Source organism: Chenopodium album, chromosome 21 (assembly GCF_948465745.1).
Source record: "Chenopodium album chromosome 21, dcCheAlbu1.1, whole genome shotgun sequence".
In the NCBI taxonomy this organism is placed as follows: Eukaryota; Viridiplantae; Streptophyta; class Magnoliopsida; order Caryophyllales; family Amaranthaceae; genus Chenopodium; species Chenopodium album.
In genome coordinates this window covers 558,513-577,774 of record NC_137854.1, presented here as the reverse complement: position 1 = coordinate 577,774, position 19,262 = coordinate 558,513, and the positions used below count along the sequence as shown (strand labels likewise).

The 19,262-nt window shown below is 34.5% G+C and overlaps 3 protein-coding genes and 1 pseudogene across 3 annotated transcripts; all 4 read left to right on the top strand.

Annotated features, from left to right (window-relative positions):
• Nucleotides 1-1,429: 1,429 nt before the first annotated feature.
• On the top strand, nucleotides 1,430-3,377 carry LOC145602073 (AAA-ATPase At3g50940-like). The gene is made up of 2 exons (XM_081658208.1): nucleotides 1,430-2,617; nucleotides 2,762-3,377. Exons 1-2 carry the CDS (start codon nucleotides 1,538-1,540, stop codon nucleotides 3,227-3,229), a joined length of 1,548 nt encoding a protein of 515 aa, XP_081514334.1. The 5' UTR covers nucleotides 1,430-1,537; the 3' UTR covers nucleotides 3,230-3,377.
• Nucleotides 3,378-4,012: 635 nt separating this feature from the next.
• On the top strand, nucleotides 4,013-5,915 carry LOC145602575 (AAA-ATPase At2g18193 pseudogene; annotated as a pseudogene).
• Nucleotides 5,916-6,912: 997 nt separating this feature from the next.
• On the top strand, nucleotides 6,913-11,931 carry LOC145602140 (phosphatidylinositol/phosphatidylcholine transfer protein SFH12-like). The gene is made up of 12 exons (XM_081658306.1): nucleotides 6,913-7,218; nucleotides 7,426-7,539; nucleotides 8,118-8,367; nucleotides 8,780-8,879; nucleotides 8,973-9,239; nucleotides 9,375-9,452; nucleotides 9,589-9,740; nucleotides 9,832-9,931; nucleotides 10,028-10,120; nucleotides 10,234-10,290; nucleotides 10,493-10,601; nucleotides 11,279-11,931. The coding sequence occupies exons 2-12, from the start codon at nucleotides 7,512-7,514 to the stop codon at nucleotides 11,683-11,685; spliced, it is 1,641 nt and encodes a 546-aa protein (XP_081514432.1). The 5' UTR covers nucleotides 6,913-7,218; nucleotides 7,426-7,511; the 3' UTR covers nucleotides 11,686-11,931.
• Nucleotides 11,932-13,300: 1,369 nt separating this feature from the next.
• LOC145602230 (phosphatidylinositol/phosphatidylcholine transfer protein SFH12-like) lies at nucleotides 13,301-18,518 on the top strand. Its single transcript, XM_081658405.1, has 13 exons — nucleotides 13,301-13,606; nucleotides 13,814-13,927; nucleotides 14,506-14,755; nucleotides 15,169-15,268; nucleotides 15,362-15,628; nucleotides 15,764-15,841; nucleotides 15,978-16,129; nucleotides 16,221-16,320; nucleotides 16,417-16,509; nucleotides 16,617-16,679; nucleotides 16,882-16,990; nucleotides 17,668-18,056; nucleotides 18,146-18,518. Exons 2-13 carry the CDS (start codon nucleotides 13,900-13,902, stop codon nucleotides 18,230-18,232), a joined length of 1,716 nt encoding a protein of 571 aa, XP_081514531.1. The 5' UTR covers nucleotides 13,301-13,606; nucleotides 13,814-13,899; the 3' UTR covers nucleotides 18,233-18,518.
• The last annotated feature ends 744 nt before the right edge of the window (nucleotides 18,519-19,262 follow it).

Sequence of the window (19,262 nt, the reverse complement as noted above, 5' to 3'; positions counted from 1 at the left end):
ACAGATCTTAAAAATCATATTTTATAAGTTTCTCTACTCTTTATTCGATATCATCATAATTATAATTTTAAAATATATTTTTCTCCGTTCTATATCCAAACAAAGATGAAATATCACATGAACGTTTGTCATAAGATATGTTTAATAAGTCTAGTATTTTTTTTTCAAATCATGTTTTTATCATGAATGAGTATATGTTGTAAAAGTTCCTCGGGTACTAATCAACAAGTTCTCTTAAAAAAAACATTTGCCGTTTGGACAAAATTGTACGAGTAAGTTTTTTGTAGCCTTTCCCATAGAGGAAACTCTTGTTCCTTTTCCATCATCAACAATAGAAAAGTTGCAAGATAAAAGCAAACCCAAACAAAAAAGCTTATCAATTAAAACTCATGAGGTGGCCTTTGCCTGCCACGTTGATAAACTTTCTCGTCTTTTTAATTTTATTTTATTGATGTTTTGACAACGGCCACGTTGTTCACTCGTTCTTAACATTGAACACCTACGCATTTTACTATATCCATTTCATACGGCGTGCAACATATACGAAAAAAAATATGTTACACATTATGTGTACCAAATGGATTCTTTTCGTTTTAAGTTGTTATTTTTCTCTATCTCCTTTCTTACCACATACATTTATATTTTTCTCTATTCGTTTAATACTCAATTATATTTACTTAAGAGTTCGTGTCATGAACTTTGTTGCACATATATAAAACGGCATTAATGTATTATTTTATTTCATAAATAGTTTAATTTTGAGCATTTGTCCTGTTCATTTTAGAATCTTTGTGTCTGACAAGAAAGTCCATTTCCACTACCTAATTAATCAAATCTAAAACATGAAGTACGTGCCAACTTTCTATTTGTTGGGTTTAAGTTCAAAAGCAAACGTCCAAAAAAGAGCCCAAAATAAAATAAAGGTGTCATGCCAACTTCTGGCCTTTAAATATCTGAATATCTCTCATTTCCAAATTGGCAATGCATCAACTTACGCTGCTCAACTCAAGGCAATAGCCAATTCTTCTAAAGAGGCAAGTTTTCTACGCTTTTCAAATTTGAAATCTTTCAATGCTTTTTCTTTAATAGTTTAATAATAGTTAGTATTATTATTTATTTTTTAATTTTTTTTTGGGGGGTGTGATTACTGTTGATTAGTACTACTAATTATATTATATATCTGTTCATTATTATAATTATTTTTCTCTAAATGTATCACTATAGCTCTGTTTTTGAGTCATTATTTCACTTTGCTACAATCTTTTATTTTGTTTATGTCGTCTAAGGTGGGGGTGTATGTACGTGTACATCGAACCATAGACCCTACCTCGACGTGATTTAAATTGGGTTGTTGCTGTTAAATCAACCCGACAAGTATCCTTGAACAAGATCGATTTCATTACCTTGACGGGATTTATATTGGGTGGTTTTTTTAGGTATATCCTCAAATAAGGTGAAGCCGCTAGGGCCGCTATTTTTCCCCTGGAAAAAAGATTTGCTTTATACTTACCAATCCAATAAAAACCTGACTACTGTCATGAAGACTTTAACAGGAGGAATTTCAGTTGGTACAATGCCAATGTTTTCTGCATCATCCTTATTCTCTGCATACGCCTCATTGACAGCATTAGTCACATTAATTCAGCAATTCTACCATCAGCTTGTTCCGAAACAGGTACGTAACTACATTAGTCTCAAACTCGAAGAATGGTTCACTAAAGCTAGATCCGCCACTACATTATTCACTCTAGTCATCGAGCAATTTGAAGACGGCGACTATGACTCGTTCAATCAAGTTTATAGTGCTTGTGAGGCTTACTTAGCTAGCAAGCTGAGGTCTACTTCGACACGTCTTAAGGTTAGTAGGCCTAATAAGAAGGATCATGTATCGTTTAAGTTGGCACAAGGTGAGAAGTTTTCTGAAGTTTTCGAGGGAATTCAGTTAGAATGGAGTTTTATATGTAACAATGCTACTAATTACAGTAGTCAATCTGATGTTGAGGATAGTAGGTCGAGTAAATCACGTCTAGGAAACAACCTTTACTTTGAGCTTTGCTTTGATCCTGATTATAAGGATAAAGTTTTCGATTCGTATTTACCTTATATACTTAAGTTTTATGATGACATGGTGGAGAAAAAAAAGGATTTGAAATTATACACACTTGATTGTGGGGGTGGAAAATCTGGTAGTTGGAGATCAGTAAAGTTCAAACACCCCTTTACATTTGATGCTCTTGCTATGGAACCGGAGGTAAAAAAGGCAGTAGTTGATGATTTGGAAAGGTTCTTAGGAAGAAGGGAGTTTTACAAAAAAGTTGGGAGGGCTTGGAAGAGAGGGTACTTGCTGTATGGTCCTCCTGGAACAGGAAAGTCTAGTTTGATAGCTGCTATGGCTAATCACCTCAAATTCGACGTCTATGATCTGCAGCTGTCGTCTGTGCTTAATGATTCAGTGTTGAGAAGACTGTTGCTTTCAACGTCGAATAAGTCCATACTTGTCATTGAGGATATTGACTGCAGCTTGGGTCTGGCAGATCGCCAAGTCCACCTTGTTAATGAAGGCAAGGACAGATACGGATATGATGTTGATATGGACTCACACTCACAGCAATCACAGGTCAGTGAATATGTAAATTTCCATTTTTTTTGCTGTCAATTTTAATTTTTTTATAAGATGTTGTGTAACTGTGTTGGTGTTCATATGTATAAATCAACTGCTTAAGACTAATAATTGTATTGGACCACTGTTTTGTGAATGCAGATATCATTGTCAGGTTTGCTGAATTTCATTGATGGTCTATGGTCTAGTTGTGGGGATGAACGAATATTTGTCTTCACGACGAACCATAAGGAGAAGCTTGACCCTGCATTATTAAGGCCAGGACGGATGGATATGCACATTAACATGTCCTACTTGACCATGCCTGCTTTCAGGATCCTCGCGCTTAATTACCTCAATATATCAGGGGAGCATCATCTTTTTAAGGAGATTGAAGAACTCATTCAAGCTACAAAAGTGAGCCCTGCTCAAGTTGCAGAGGAGCTCATAAGGAGTGATGATCCTGATATCGCCCTTTCTAGTCTTATCAAAATGCTGAAAGAGCAAAAAATGGAGCCAAGTCCGAAAAAAGTAAATTTTCCAAAGTTGATGAATGGAAAGGTTGGAAATGGTCTAGGAAGTTATAACAATGGTGTACATGATTTTTCAGATGATTATTCTAGTGATTAGGCTTAGAATAATAAGTACTAGTCTTATCTGACAAGAAATATGTTAGAAATTAGAGCAACTTTTCCTTTGTTGATTTGTGCCAGCTTCTTATGAACTTTTAATGTTTGTTTGTTCTTCCACGAAATAAGAGCATACTATTTTGTTCTCATTTTACTTTTGATTTAGTATCACAGTTGACAGCACACTCAAATATCATCAATTGTGATGCTGAATCATCCTCGAAACGATGTCGTTCAGTTGTCACACTTTGATTAGTAACAAAATCATCAGATATCATCAATTGTGATGCTGAATCATCCTCGTAACGATGTCGTTCAGTTGTCACACTTTGATTACTAACAAAATCATCGGATTATGTTATTTTTTAGCATTGACATCCTAAAATACTTGCTTTACTTCAACTTGTATGTGAATTGTATAAAACAATTAAACATATTTGTCATTCCTATGAATACTAGTATGATAAAATGAGAAAAAATTTCAAAACAAATTGCAAACACTTTGGCCAAAAATGTGAGTGTTTTTTAGACAGAGTTTTGCAAATTTATGAAACAGAGGAAGTGTGTTTGACTAAGAAAAGCAAAGCCATTGAATATCTTTCAGATTAGGAAAGAAATCACATTATTTGATTCTTTTACAAATCCTCTAGCAAATAAGTATGATATCTACAAATCACAGGGGATTTATTTCCAAGTTTTCTGATTTATATGTCCAAAGAAAAAGATTATAAAATTAAAGATTATATTTCACAATTAATCAGTCTCTAACAAACAAAGTAAAGCTATGGAGAACTCTCTGACAGGCATGCCTTCAGTATCATCAATATTCTCAGCCTATGCAACCTTATCAACTTTCATCACTCTTTTCCAACAAGCATACATTCAATTCATACCCGAAAGAGTTAGAGACTACATTGCTGAAAAACTCGAGCAATGGTTCAACAACTCAAGGTCATCTCCTTCCTCATTCACCTTAGTAATCGAGCAATCAGATGACACCCCATACCGCGACAATAACCAAGTCTTTGAAGCCTGTGAGAGGTATTTGTGCAACAAGCTTATTAGCAAATTTGCTAGCCGCCTCAAGGTAAGTCGTTCAAATGCTGATGAAACTCTTAAATTCAAGTTAGCACAAGGAGAGCAATTCACGGATACCTTTGAGGTTAAGGAGCTTGTGTGGCACTACATAATCTCCTCAAAAGAGAACACCAACCAGCAAGAAGAAAAACCACATTTCGAATTAGTCATTGAAGATAAGTACGTACAAAGAGGTCTTGAATTCCTACTTGCATTACATACTTAAATTGAATGATGAAATGCAGGAGAATGCAAAAGAGTTGAATTTACATACACTTACAACCTACTCAAATTGGGACTCAGTTGATTTCAAGCACCCCTTTACATTCGATTCTTTGGCTATGGATCCTGAGGTTAAGAAGTACATAACCGATGATTTGGATCGTTTTGTAAAGAGGAAGGAATTCTACAAAAAAGTAGGGAAGGCTTGGAAAAGAGGGTACTTGCTTTATGGTCCTCCAGGCACAGGAAAATCAAGCTTGATCGCGGCTATGGCTAACTTCCTCAAGTTTGATATCTATGATTTACAGCTTGGTCAAGTGGAGAGTGACGCGATTTTGAGGAACCTTATGCTAACCAATAAATCTATACTTGTTGTTGAGGATATTGATTGTACTCTTGGGTTGCCAAGCTGCAGAGAGAATTTGGACGGCTCATCCGACAATAATGAGGACTATGTACATGTTAATGAGCATCAGACATCAAAGGTATGTATGTTCTGTATTACAATTTCCTTAGCTTATTACCAATTTACTTAATCATATCATATGAACATTTAAGAGATGAAAGGAGTCATTGTTCTGCATACAAATAAGTTTTGTATCAATAAATTAAAAAAGTACCCTTTAATCTTATATCAAATTGCATATTGACAATACAACATAGTAAATCTGCATAGATCAAATGTACCAATCTTTTTTATCAGCAAAATCCAATTGAAGAGAACAGAGAAAAATGTAATTCAAATTGGTACACCGTACATGTAATGAATACAGCATGAAATATACGGACTTACATATCGAGTATGTTATATGTACATTTAATGAATACAAGGGTAGGCACTAATAAACTAATGTACAAAAACATAAGTTATATGTTATATATGTGTATAGTCTGACAAATTTGCTGCAATTTAATGTAGATATCACTATCAGGGCTGCTGAATTTTGTTGATGGATTATGGTCAAGTTGTGGAGACGAGAGGATTATAATCTTCACCACCAACCACAAGGCGAAGCTAGACCCTGCCTTGCTACGAGCAGGGCGGATGGATGTGCACATACATATGTCCTACTTGACTATGCCTGGTTTTATAATACTTGCATCCAATTACCTGGAAATCGCGCTTAATGATGAGCACCCTCTCTTTGGAGAGATTGAGACATTGATCCAAACTGTGAATGTTACTGCAGCTGAAATCTCAGAGGAATTACTGAGAGCTGATGATGCTGAGAATGCTCTTAGAGGAGTTGTGCAGCTGCTCAAGAAGAAGCATTTTGAAAGAAAAGAGAGCAAAGGAGAATGTAAGGAACTCCAAGTCATATATAATCTGATGGACACCTAGTAGGAAGGATTTGCATTCAACTTCAATTAATATTAAAAAAAAAAAAAAAAAAAAACATTTTTATCATGTTTGATTAGGCAGTGAATTGCAAGATTACTTTAATGTTGATTTTGGATTCTTATTTTTCAAAGAAATTAAGATAAAAGACATATGACTTGAGTTGATTTCTCTTGTGTAGGAAGGCTAACAAACAAAATGGTTGAGCACTTGAAAAAAAAATGTAATTGAGTTTTAATGATAAAATGAAGCAATATTATTATTGTCATTATTCTATTTTTTTATTTATTTTGCAATCGAGTATTAATAATTCGATAAGCAAAAAGAGTTATACATAATAAAATAAAATAAAGTTTACCGTGCCTAATTAGTATACGAGATTAAGGGAAGGCACTAATATTTAAAAATGACATATATATAAATTGAAATAATAAGAAGTTCACATCAAAATAACATAAATTTTATAAACATGGAGTACCTTGTCCATGGTATACTCCAAGAGTAAAATAGAAATTATGTGCCCTAAGGGATGTACAACAACTGTTATTCAATGTAATTTTTGGAAATAACAAAGAAAGCATGTAACGTAGTCTAACTTTAGTAAGAGTCATATTCAAGTATCCCAATAAAACAGTTAATCATGTTAGGGAGGACTATACATCTCGATCGTATACACGAGCCCAGAGTAAATTAGCTCCTGAAGAGAATGAGTCGATCAACCTAAGCAAATATTGGTACCAAACTACCAAATCAACCCATATTGACTAGTTCATAAGTCTATCACTTATAGCCCAATAAAAGTGGACCTAAATAATTAAGGGAACTTTAACCTTAATCCTTAACCTTAATCACTTTACTAAATTAAAAGAACCGTTAGCTTGCCAGTTGCCACTACAATAAGTTTGGCTTTTGCGCGGCAACATAATTATTTTTTTTTTTTTTTTTTTTTTTTTTTTGAAAACACATAATTATTTTATTAATATAAGACTATAAGTATAATTAAAATAATAATAAATTGGTAGTTGTTCTCCCCAAAAAAAATGCAGAATTATCTCTCTCAAACTCTGTTAATACCTGTAACAATGGAGAGGACTACCAACGATTTCGTCAAACTCTTCTCTTCACCATTTTCGGACATATTTATTCTCCTTTTTTCTTTTTCTCCCAATTTTTTGCAAAATTAATCCTTTTTTTTTTTTTTTTTTTGAAAGAGGTGAGGTAATTTAATCACTTTCTCTATTATTGAACCCCCAAATCTCCATGTTCTTCAAATTATTCCTCCTATAATATTGTTTTACAAAAATAAATGAGTTAGATTCTCAGAAGCCGTTCAATTTTTGTACATTTAGCTAGTAATAATTCATCCCCTCTTTAATTTTTATTTTCTAATTTCATGGGGTTTTTTTTTTTTTTTTTTGTTCTGGGTTATTTATTTAAATTACAGGCGTAATTAATTAATTATTTAACTTATTTGTTAGGAGTTATATGATATGCTTTAATAATGAAGAGCATAATAATTAATAATGTGAACTAATTATATAAATTTGTCTACATTACAGGAAATTATCTATCCATAATTTCGTAGCATCGCTGGATAATCCTCCTCTTCTACTCTTCCTCCTGGATCATTCGTCTTCTTAGAACTATGGCTGATGTTTCATTTGTTGACCGAGGTAATTTATTTATTTTTTCTTTTATTAATACATTATTTTTTTTTGATTTGGTCAAAAATTATCATTATTAGGGTTTAATCGTTAATCTTAATCAGGTATGCTTAATTACATGTTTGTTTTCAACTTTAATTGCTTTGTTTGGATAATAGCTGATTAAAGTAGCAAATGTTGACTATAATTGTGTTAATGATCAAGGGAATTAAGGTTGATGTTAAATATTGTTTAGTACGATAAATTTTTAGCTATTTTGAAACTTTCAATGTTTCCAATTACTAACTTATTATTCATAATTTTTAATTGCTCGTAATCAAATATGCTGTTATATGAAAAATATTAAGGAACGGAAGGACTAGTATTTTGTGGGATTGATTATGTGAGAGTAACATTTTAGTATGATGTAATTGTAAGCTCAATGAGGCATTGATAATAAATTAATATCCATTGTTGACTTGAAGATGAAGAAGAAGGTGGTTTATTGAATTGGTGGAGTTGAAATTAAGTGGTGAAACCCAAATTTATAGTTGGAATGATTGTTTTGCTAATACATGGATGTATGTTTTAATGTTTATGATATGAAGTGGTTGAGATGGACAACTTAGATGATGATAAGAAGAATGCCGTGGGATCTTTCAAGAAGAAGGCGATGAATGCTTCTAGCAAGTTTAAGAGCTCATTTTCAAGGAGGAGGAGGAGCAGTAAGGTCATGTCTGTCGAATTTATAGATATTCATGATTTTGAGGAGGCCCAGGCTGTTGAGAATTTTCGCCAAACTCTTATACCAGAAGACTTGCTGCCTTCTAAATTTGATGATTATCATGTCATGCTCAGGTATATATTTTTTTTTCTGATAATTGTGTCTAAGTTTGTGTTTTTTATTGTATCATTCAAAATTTCGCGATTTTCGTCTATTGTAATTTCTATTTTCACCTTCTATACAAGTATAAAACTTAGATGGAAACTCCAACTGTCACCATGAAACTTGTTGCTTCTTCATTATACTTAAAGCAAGCACTGCAGCCTTTATTAGCTGTGATTTGACTAGTAATATAGATAATATTCTTTTCCTTCATTCAGCAGTATAATATGAACTTTACCACATCATTTTTTGGAGCTAATATTGTGTTAAGAACAGAATGTTGCCTCTTCCTGCATAGCAGGGTATGTTGATTTGAATTTGGATATAATAACAACTTTTGAGTTCAGTGGAAGACCTTATGAGCGTGATGTTAATTTTCAACAGATTTCTAAGGGCGAGAAAATTTGATCTGGAGAAGACAAAACAAATGTGGACTGATATGCTGCAGTGGAGGAAGGAATTTGGTGCTGACACTATTATGGAGGTGCATGCCTATAAACTTAAGTGGTGTTATATTTAGTCTACTGATGCCATTGTGAACACATACTAAATTTGACTTCTTGTTCTTGTGTTCAAGGAATTTGATTTCCATGAAATCAATGAAGTTTTGGAGTACTATCCTCAAGGACATCATGGAGTAGATAAAGATGGAAGACCTGTTTACATAGAGCTTATCGGCAAAATAGATGCTATCAAGTTGATGCAAGCCACAACCATAGACAGGTATATCAACTATCACGTAATGGAGTTTGAGAGAACCTTTGCAGTTAAGTTTCCATCTTGTTCAATCGCTGCCAAGAAGCATATAGACCAAAGTACAACCATATTGGATGTGTCTGGAGTGGTATGTAGCTGATTTCCTGCAATGGAAAGATTTTTCTATTTTTGTTTTGCTCAAGATTTTAACTTCTGGATTGTGTTGCCTTTGTTCAATCATGAAGAATATAAATGATTATTCAGCTCTGTAATATTGTCATAGGGATTTAAACAATTCAACAAATCTGCCAGGGACCTGATCGGCCGCCTTCAGAAAATTGACGGTGACAATTATCCTGAGGTACAGAATACAACCATTAACTATCATGCCTTCAGAAACTTCATTGCTAGTTTCCTCTGGCATTTACCAATTACCATGGCCAATTTTTCAGATGTTGGCATTGTGATGGTTGAGAAAACTTTTCATTCTTTTGCAGACCCTAAACCGTATGTTCATCATAAATGCTGGTTCTGGATTTAGACTATTGTGGAATACTGTCAAGAGCTTTCTTGACCCGAAGACCACAGCAAAGATTACAGTTCTTGGTAACAAATACCAGAGCAAGTTACTTGAAGTGATAGATGCTAGGCAAGTCTTTAATTCTAGTTTTCTGGATTTTCCATTTCATAATCTTCTGTCTTTTCTAATACGGCTCTTGTTTTCACTTGACTTCCATCAGTGAGCTGCCTGAATTTTTGGGAGGCACTTGTTCTTGCGTGGACAAAGGGGGTTGTCTGCGTTCTGACAAGGGACCCTGGAAGGATCCAGAAATATTGATGGTCTTTTTTCTTTCTCCTATCATGTTTACTGGTGCTGATGCTTTTTCCACTGCAGCTTAAAGAAACAGCACTAAGCTTAATCCTTTTGATCTGCAGAAAGTACAGAATGGTGGAGCAAAGTGTAAGCAACATGGAAATCACCACCATTGTGAGGAGAAGACAATACCTGAGGATGAGACAGTTAAGAAGGTCTGATTTAGTTATCTAGTCACTGCCGAATTGTATACCCATTTTTTTCCACCGCTGGCAGTGAGGAATGACCTATTGACATGTGGCTGTTGTGTACTGTGTTTTAGGTGCAGAATGAGGAGGCACCAAAGACCAATGCTGAATATCAACTTCCTTCCATTTGTGAAGAAGTATGTATAACCTCCTCCATCAGAAAACCAAACAACATAAGTTCTTTGAAAGATTTATGTTATAAAAAATGCACTCCGTACATCATAGATTATGTATCTAGCCTGCTGTTGAGAAGCACAAAGTCACCACAAAAAGTTTTAGTACTGGTGTTAGAGTAATTTACACATTGCTTATCTATCTTGTTTGTTTTGGACCTGGCAGGAGAATAACAAGGTAGTGAGCCCTAACAGCTTAGTTCCTGTAGTTGTTAAGCCTGTAGATGATTCTTGGCACAATATGGTGAACAGAAACAACTATGCCCTCGTTAAAGGTATATGATGATCCATTTCCTAGGCCCAGATTTTATGTATATTCTTTCTGAGCACTGAACTAAAGATTTCTTAGAGACATGTAAATTGTCTAAAACCAAGTGCAGAACAGTAAAAGCTGGTGAATGTTTCTCTAAGAGAAGAGATAACAGGTTCATTAAAGAGAAAGAAAGTACTGTCATTAAAAACCTGAGGGAAGACATATTATTTTATCTTTACTTTTAAACCAGTTGAAAATGCATTATACGTTTTAATGTTTTATATTAGCCTTATATATGCAAATAGGTTCTTTTAGTCTTCCTCGGTAGTTTCCTTGTAACTGTAAACAAGCTGTTTCATTAAATCCTCACTTATAAGGCAACTAGTTGAATTGCTTGCCCTGTATTCCATGGTAAATTAGAACTAAAATAAAGTTTAGCAAAGCCATTTAGTTGCAAGCCAACCACTAGAAGATGCATTCTTGATTGTGAACGCAGTTATATGAGTTTTTACTATGACATTTAACAGAGATGAATCCTTTCAGTCATTTTAACTCAACCTAGAATAACGTAAGTGCATTTTAATTAGAAGGGCCGCTTATAGCATGGCTTTGGAATCATAACAAAGAATTTCATAGACGAAGTTTGCTTCATGTTTATTGTTATGAATTAAAGTGTCTTAATGTTTTCTCATTCGACAGCAGCTGATTGCTACAGCATAAACAGTGGTTTCAAACCACCAGAAGGAATCAGCAATCAGATAGTAGCTGGTTTGATGGCCTTTATTATGTGTATAGTCACAATGGTGAGATTGTCTCGTACCATGCCCAAGAAAACGACTGATGCCAATATCTATGCTGCTCCCATGTACTGTTTTGACTCAATGGCTAAAGCTCAGGGCCATGAGTTAGCTGCCCCAGGGATCTCCAATGCTGAATTCATGACTGTCATGAAACGCATGGCAGCCATGGAAGAGAAACTCATGGCAATGGCTGTGAAACCCGATGCTATCACTGAGAAAGAGGAAATGCTTCAGGTTGCTTCCAATCGGGTTGATGCCCTCGAGCAGGAACTTTCAGCAACTAAAAAGGTAACTTGGTTCTTTTAAAGCACAACCATGAATTAGAAGCACCTATTTGGTGAGCCCCAACTCAGATAAATGGCTTGAGGCCATGAAATCCGAAATGGAGTCAATGTCTGAAAATAAAGTGTGGACCCTAGTTGACTTGCCTAATGGGGTAAAACCCATTGGTTGCAAATGGGTCTACAAGATTAAAACAGACAAGGATGGAAATGCCTACATCCATAAAGCAAGACTAGTTGCAAAAGGGTTCAGACAGATTCATGGTATTGACTATGATGAAACTTTTTCCCCAGTAGCAATGCTTAAGTCCATTCGGATTCTTCTAGCGATTGCCGCATTTTTCGATTACGAAATATGGCAGATGGATGTCAAAACCGCATTCAAATGAGCACCCTCTCTTTGGAGAGATTGAGACATTGATCCAAACTGTGAATGTTACTGCAGCTGAAATCTCAGAGGAATTACTGAGAGCTGATGATGCTGAGAATGCTCTTAGAGGAGTTGTGCAGCTGCTCAAGAAGAAGCATTTTGAAAGAAAAGAGAGCAAAGGAGAATGTAAGGAACTCCAAGTCATATATAATCTGATGGACACCTAGTAGGAAGGATTTGCATTCAACTTCAATTAATATTAAAAAAAAAAAAAAAAAAAAACATTTTTATCATGTTTGATTAGGCAGTGAATTGCAAGATTACTTTAATGTTGATTTTGGATTCTTATTTTTCAAAGAAATTAAGATAAAAGACATATGACTTGAGTTGATTTCTCTTGTGTAGGAAGGCTAACAAACAAAATGGTTGAGCACTTGAAAAAAAAATGTAATTGAGTTTTAATGATAAAATGAAGCAATATTATTATTGTCATTATTCTATTTTTTTATTTATTTTGCAATCGAGTATTAATAATTCGATAAGCAAAAAGAGTTATACATAATAAAATAAAATAAAGTTTACCGTGCCTAATTAGTATACGAGATTAAGGGAAGGCACTAATATTTAAAAATGACATATATATAAATTGAAATAATAAGAAGTTCACATCAAAATAACATAAATTTTATAAACATGGAGTACCTTGTCCATGGTATACTCCAAGAGTAAAATAGAAATTATGTGCCCTAAGGGATGTACAACAACTGTTATTCAATGTAATTTTTGGAAATAACAAAGAAAGCATGTAACGTAGTCTAACTTTAGTAAGAGTCATATTCAAGTATCCCAATAAAACAGTTAATCATGTTAGGGAGGACTATACATCTCGATCGTATACACGAGCCCAGAGTAAATTAGCTCCTGAAGAGAATGAGTCGATCAACCTAAGCAAATATTGGTACCAAACTACCAAATCAACCCATATTGACTAGTTCATAAGTCTATCACTTATAGCCCAATAAAAGTGGACCTAAATAATTAAGGGAACTTTAACCTTAATCCTTAACCTTAATCACTTTACTAAATTAAAAGAACCGTTAGCTTGCCAGTTGCCACTACAATAAGTTTGGCTTTTGCGCGGCAACATAATTATTTTTTTTTTTTTTTTTTTTTTTTTTTTGAAAACACATAATTATTTTATTAATATAAGACTATAAGTATAATTAAAATAATAATAAATTGGTAGTTGTTCTCCCCAAAAAAAATGCAGAATTATCTCTCTCAAACTCTGTTAATACCTGTAACAATGGAGAGGACTACCAACGATTTCGTCAAACTCTTCTCTTCACCATTTTCGGACATATTTATTCTCCTTTTTTCTTTTTCTCCCAATTTTTTGCAAAATTAATCCTTTTTTTTTTTTTTTTTTTGAAAGAGGTGAGGTAATTTAATCACTTTCTCTATTATTGAACCCCCAAATCTCCATGTTCTTCAAATTATTCCTCCTATAATATTGTTTTACAAAAATAAATGAGTTAGATTCTCAGAAGCCGTTCAATTTTTGTACATTTAGCTAGTAATAATTCATCCCCTCTTTAATTTTTATTTTCTAATTTCATGGGGTTTTTTTTTTTTTTTTTTGTTCTGGGTTATTTATTTAAATTACAGGCGTAATTAATTAATTATTTAACTTATTTGTTAGGAGTTATATGATATGCTTTAATAATGAAGAGCATAATAATTAATAATGTGAACTAATTATATAAATTTGTCTACATTACAGGAAATTATCTATCCATAATTTCGTAGCATCGCTGGATAATCCTCCTCTTCTACTCTTCCTCCTGGATCATTCGTCTTCTTAGAACTATGGCTGATGTTTCATTTGTTGACCGAGGTAATTTATTTATTTTTTCTTTTATTAATACATTATTTTTTTTTGATTTGGTCAAAAATTATCATTATTAGGGTTTAATCGTTAATCTTAATCAGGTATGCTTAATTACATGTTTGTTTTCAACTTTAATTGCTTTGTTTGGATAATAGCTGATTAAAGTAGCAAATGTTGACTATAATTGTGTTAATGATCAAGGGAATTAAGGTTGATGTTAAATATTGTTTAGTACGATAAATTTTTAGCTATTTTGAAACTTTCAATGTTTCCAATTACTAACTTATTATTCATAATTTTTAATTGCTCGTAATCAAATATGCTGTTATATGAAAAATATTAAGGAACGGAAGGACTAGTATTTTGTGGGATTGATTATGTGAGAGTAACATTTTAGTATGATGTAATTGTAAGCTCAATGAGGCATTGATAATAAATTAATATCCATTGTTGACTTGAAGATGAAGAAGAAGGTGGTTTATTGAATTGGTGGAGTTGAAATTAAGTGGTGAAACCCAAATTTATAGTTGGAATGATTGTTTTGCTAATACATGGATGTATGTTTTAATGTTTATGATATGAAGTGGTTGAGATGGACAACTTAGATGATGATAAGAAGAATGCCGTGGGATCTTTCAAGAAGAAGGCGATGAATGCTTCTAGCAAGTTTAAGAGCTCATTTTCAAGGAGGAGGAGGAGCAGTAAGGTCATGTCTGTCGAATTTATAGATATTCATGATTTTGAGGAGGCCCAGGCTGTTGAGAATTTTCGCCAAACTCTTATACCAGAAGACTTGCTGCCTTCTAAATTTGATGATTATCATGTCATGCTCAGGTATATATTTTTTTTTTCTGATAATTGTGTCTAAGTTTGTGTTTTTTATTGTATCATTCAAAATTTCGCGATTTTCGTCTATTGTAATTTCTATTTTCACCTTCTATACAAGTATAAAACTTAGATGGAAACTCCAACTGTCACCATGAAACTTGTTGCTTCTTCATTATACTTAAAGCAAGCACTGCAGCCTTTATTAGCTGTGATTTGACTAGTAATATAGATAATATTCTTTTCCTTCATTCAGCAGTATAATATGAACTTTACCACATCATTTTTTGGAGCTAATATTGTGTTAAGAACAGAATGTTGCCTCTTCCTGCATAGCAGGGTATGTTGATTTGAATTTGGATATAATAACAACTTTTGAGTTCAGTGGAAGACCTTATGAGCGTGATGTTAATTTTCAACAGATTTCTAAGGGCGAGAAAATTTGATCTGGAGAAGACAAAACAAATGTGGACTGATATGCTGCAGTGGAGGAAGGAATTTGGTGCTGACACTATTATGGAGGTGCATGCCTATAAACTTAAGTGGTGTTATATTTAGTCTACTGATGCCATTGTGAACACATACTAAATTTGACTTCTTGTTCTTGTGTTCAAGGAATTTGATTTCCATGAAATCAATGAAGTTTTGGAGTACTATCCTCAAGGACATCATGGAGTAGATAAAGATGGAAGACCTGTTTACATAGAGCTTATCGGCAAAATAGATGCTATCAAGTTGATGCAAGCCACAACCATAGACAGGTATATCAACTATCACGTAATGGAGTTTGAGAGAACCTTTGCAGTTAAGTTTCCATCTTGTTCAATCGCTGCCAAGAAGCATATAGACCAAAGTACAACCATATTGGATGTGTCTGGAGTGGTATGTAGCTGATTTCCTGCAATGGAAAGATTTTTCTATTTTTGTTTTGCTCAAGATTTTAACTTCTGGATTGTGTTGCCTTTGTTCAATCATGAAGAATATAAATGATTATTCAGCTCTGTAATATTGTCATAGGGATTTAAACAATTCAACAAATCTGCCAGGGACCTGATCGGCCGCCTTCAGAAAATTGACGGTGACAATTATCCTGAGGTACAGAATACAACCATTAACTATCATGCCTTCAGAAACTTCATTGCTAGTTTCCTCTGGCATTTACCAATTACCATGGCCAATTTTTCAGATGTTGGCATTGTGATGGTTGAGAAAACTTTTCATTCTTTTGCAGACCCTAAACCGTATGTTCATCATAAATGCTGGTTCTGGATTTAGACTATTGTGGAATACTGTCAAGAGCTTTCTTGACCCGAAGACCACAGCAAAGATTACAGTTCTTGGTAACAAATACCAGAGCAAGTTACTTGAAGTGATAGATGCTAGGCAAGTCTTTAATTCTAGTTTTCTGGATTTTCCATTTCATAATCTTCTGTCTTTTCTAATACGGCTCTTGTTTTCACTTGACTTCCATCAGTGAGCTGCCTGAATTTTTGGGAGGCACTTGTTCTTGCGTGGACAAAGGGGGTTGTCTGCGTTCTGACAAGGGACCCTGGAAGGATCCAGAAATATTGATGGTCTTTTTTCTTTCTCCTATCATGTTTACTGGTGCTGATGCTTTTTCCACTGCAGCTTAAAGAAACAGCACTAAGCTTAATCCTTTTGATCTGCAGAAAGTACAGAATGGTGGAGCAAAGTGTAAGCAACATGGAAATCACCACCATTGTGAGGAGAAGACAATACCTGAGGATGAGACAGTTAAGAAGGTCTGATTTAGTTATCTAGTCACTGCCGAATTGTATACCCATTTTTTTCCACCGCTGGCAGTGAGGAATGACCTATTGACATGTGGCTGTTGTGTACTGTGTTTTAGGTGCAGAATGAGGAGGCACCAAAGACCAATGCTGAATATCAACTTCCTTCCATTTGTGAAGAAGTATGTATAACCTCCTCCATCAGAAAACCAAACAACATAAGTTCTTTGAAAGATTTATGTTATAAAAAATGCACTCCGTACATCATAGATTATGTATCTAGCCTGCTGTTGAGAAGCACAAAGTCACCACAAAAAGTTTTAGTACTGGTGTTAGAGTAATTTACACATTGCTTATCTATCTTGTTTGTTTTGGACCTGGCAGGAGAATAACAAGGTAGTGAGCCCTAACAGCTTAGTTCCTGTAGTTGTTAAGCCTGTAGATGATTCTTGGCACAATATGGTGAACAGAAACAACTATGCCCTCGTTAAAGGTATATGATGATCCATTTCCTAGGCCCAGATTTTATGTATATTCTTTCTGAGCACTGAACTAAAGATTTCTTAGAGACATGTAAATTGTCTAAAACCAAGTGCAGAACAGTAAAAGCTGGTGAATGTTTCTCTAAGAGAAGAGATAACAGGTTCATTAAAGAGAAAGAAAGTACTGTCATTAAAAACCTGAGGGAAGACATATTATTTTATCTTTACTTTTAAACCAGTTGAAAATGCATTATACGTTTTAATGTTTTATATTAGCCTTATATATGCAAATAGGTTCTTTTAGTCTTCCTCGGTAGTTTCCTTGTAACTGTAAACAAGCTGTTTCATTAAATCCTCACTTATAAGGCAACTAGTTGAATTGCTTGCCCTGTATTCCATGGTAAATTAGAACTAAAATAAAGTTTAGCAAAGCCATTTAGTTGCAAGCCAACCACTAGAAGATGCATTCTTGATTGTGAACGCAGTTATATGAGTTTTTACTATGACATTTAACAGAGATGAATCCTTTCAGTCATTTTAACTCAACCTAGAATAACGTAAGTGCATTTTAATTAGAAGGGCCGCTTATAGCATGGCTTTGGAATCATAACAAAGAATTTCATAGACGAAGTTTGCTTCATGTTTATTGTTATGAATTAAAGTGTCTTAATGTTTTCTCATTCGACAGCAGCTGATTGCTACAGCATAAACAGTGGTTTCAAACCACCAGAAGGAATCAGCAATCAGATAGTAGCTGGTTTGATGGCCTTTATTATGTGTATAGTCACAATGGTGAGATTGTCTCGTACCATGCCCAAGAAAACGACTGATGCCAATATCTATGCTGCTCCCATGTACTGTTTTGACTCAATGGCTAAAGCTCAGGGCCATGAGTTAGCTGCCCCAGGGATCTCCAATGCTGAATTCATGACTGTCATGAAACGCATGGCAGCCATGGAAGAGAAACTCATGGCAATGGCTGTGAAACCCGATGCTATCACTGAGAAAGAGGAAATGCTTCAGGTTGCTTCCAATCGGGTTGATGCCCTCGAGCAGGAACTTTCAGCAACTAAAAAGGTAACTTGGTTCTTTTAAAGCACAACCATGAATTAGAAGCACCTATCCTCATCAATACTTAACTTTTTTCTTTTCCACATACATCTTAGGCCTTGGAAGATGCTTTGTCAAAGCAAGAGGAGCTCTTAGCATTCATGGATAAGAAAAAGAAGAAGAAGAAGATCTTTGCCTGGTGAAAAAAGATGGAAAAAAAAAGGAAAGAATGATGCTAGAAGGTTGGTGTTTTTGATCCAAACACGCGAATTTCTTAGGGAATGTTAATAGTATAGGCAAATAGCCCCCCCCAAAAAAAACAAACTCAGTCATTTTTCTTTTGTGTCCCATCTCTAAAAAGCATCAATCTTGGTGTAACTCTCAGAAAATATATTGTAAAAAGTTTGTCCCATGTTATAGGAGCCTTGAAATTTTCTGTTTAATTCTCCTGGTAATTTTGCTGTATAGTGAGAGAAATGTTAACAAAGCATATCCTTTTCCTACATACTAATGTTTTATTTTTGTTAAGCCATTTATATATTTCGCGAAAATAGATTGTGAATTTGGTAATTTATTAGAAAACAGGTGGTTTTCCCGAAGAACTAAAAGTGATGGTATGAAAAACCTAGTCTATATAATACATGAAATCGGAGCGATGTAGGAGGTGTCGGGAACTGGCGTTGGAATTTCACAGAACACTATGGGATGAATCCCGGGATCATATAATATTATGCGGACCCATATATGACCATTATTCGGCAACGTAAAGGACCCGTGAGAGCTTATAGCCGCCAATACAAGAGGCATGTACGAAAACGGGTAAAATGGTCATTTAAAGGCAAATTGGATGGTTCCTTCCACCCAATTGAACTCTCGGAGGGTATTAGGGACCATGGTAAACATCTCGGCAATTTTTATCTCCAGGCAAAAAAAGGTCAAAAAATTACAAAATTAAAGGCTATATAATCCACAGTTTGAGGAATTTTTGAGGTTTCGGGGCCCGGTGGCAAAAAAATATTGACACCCTAAAACTATCAAAAACTGACCCGGCCTATGGACCCGACCTTAACCAGAAAAGATCTGAACCCAGCCTGCACTCGAACAACTGGGTGGATTATAACCTTCAATTTTGCCACTTTTCGCCATTGGGCCCAAAACCTCAAAGGTTCTTTAAAAAGCGTGTATTATAGCCTTCAATTTTTTAATTTTTTTTAACCTTTTTTCACCCGGAAA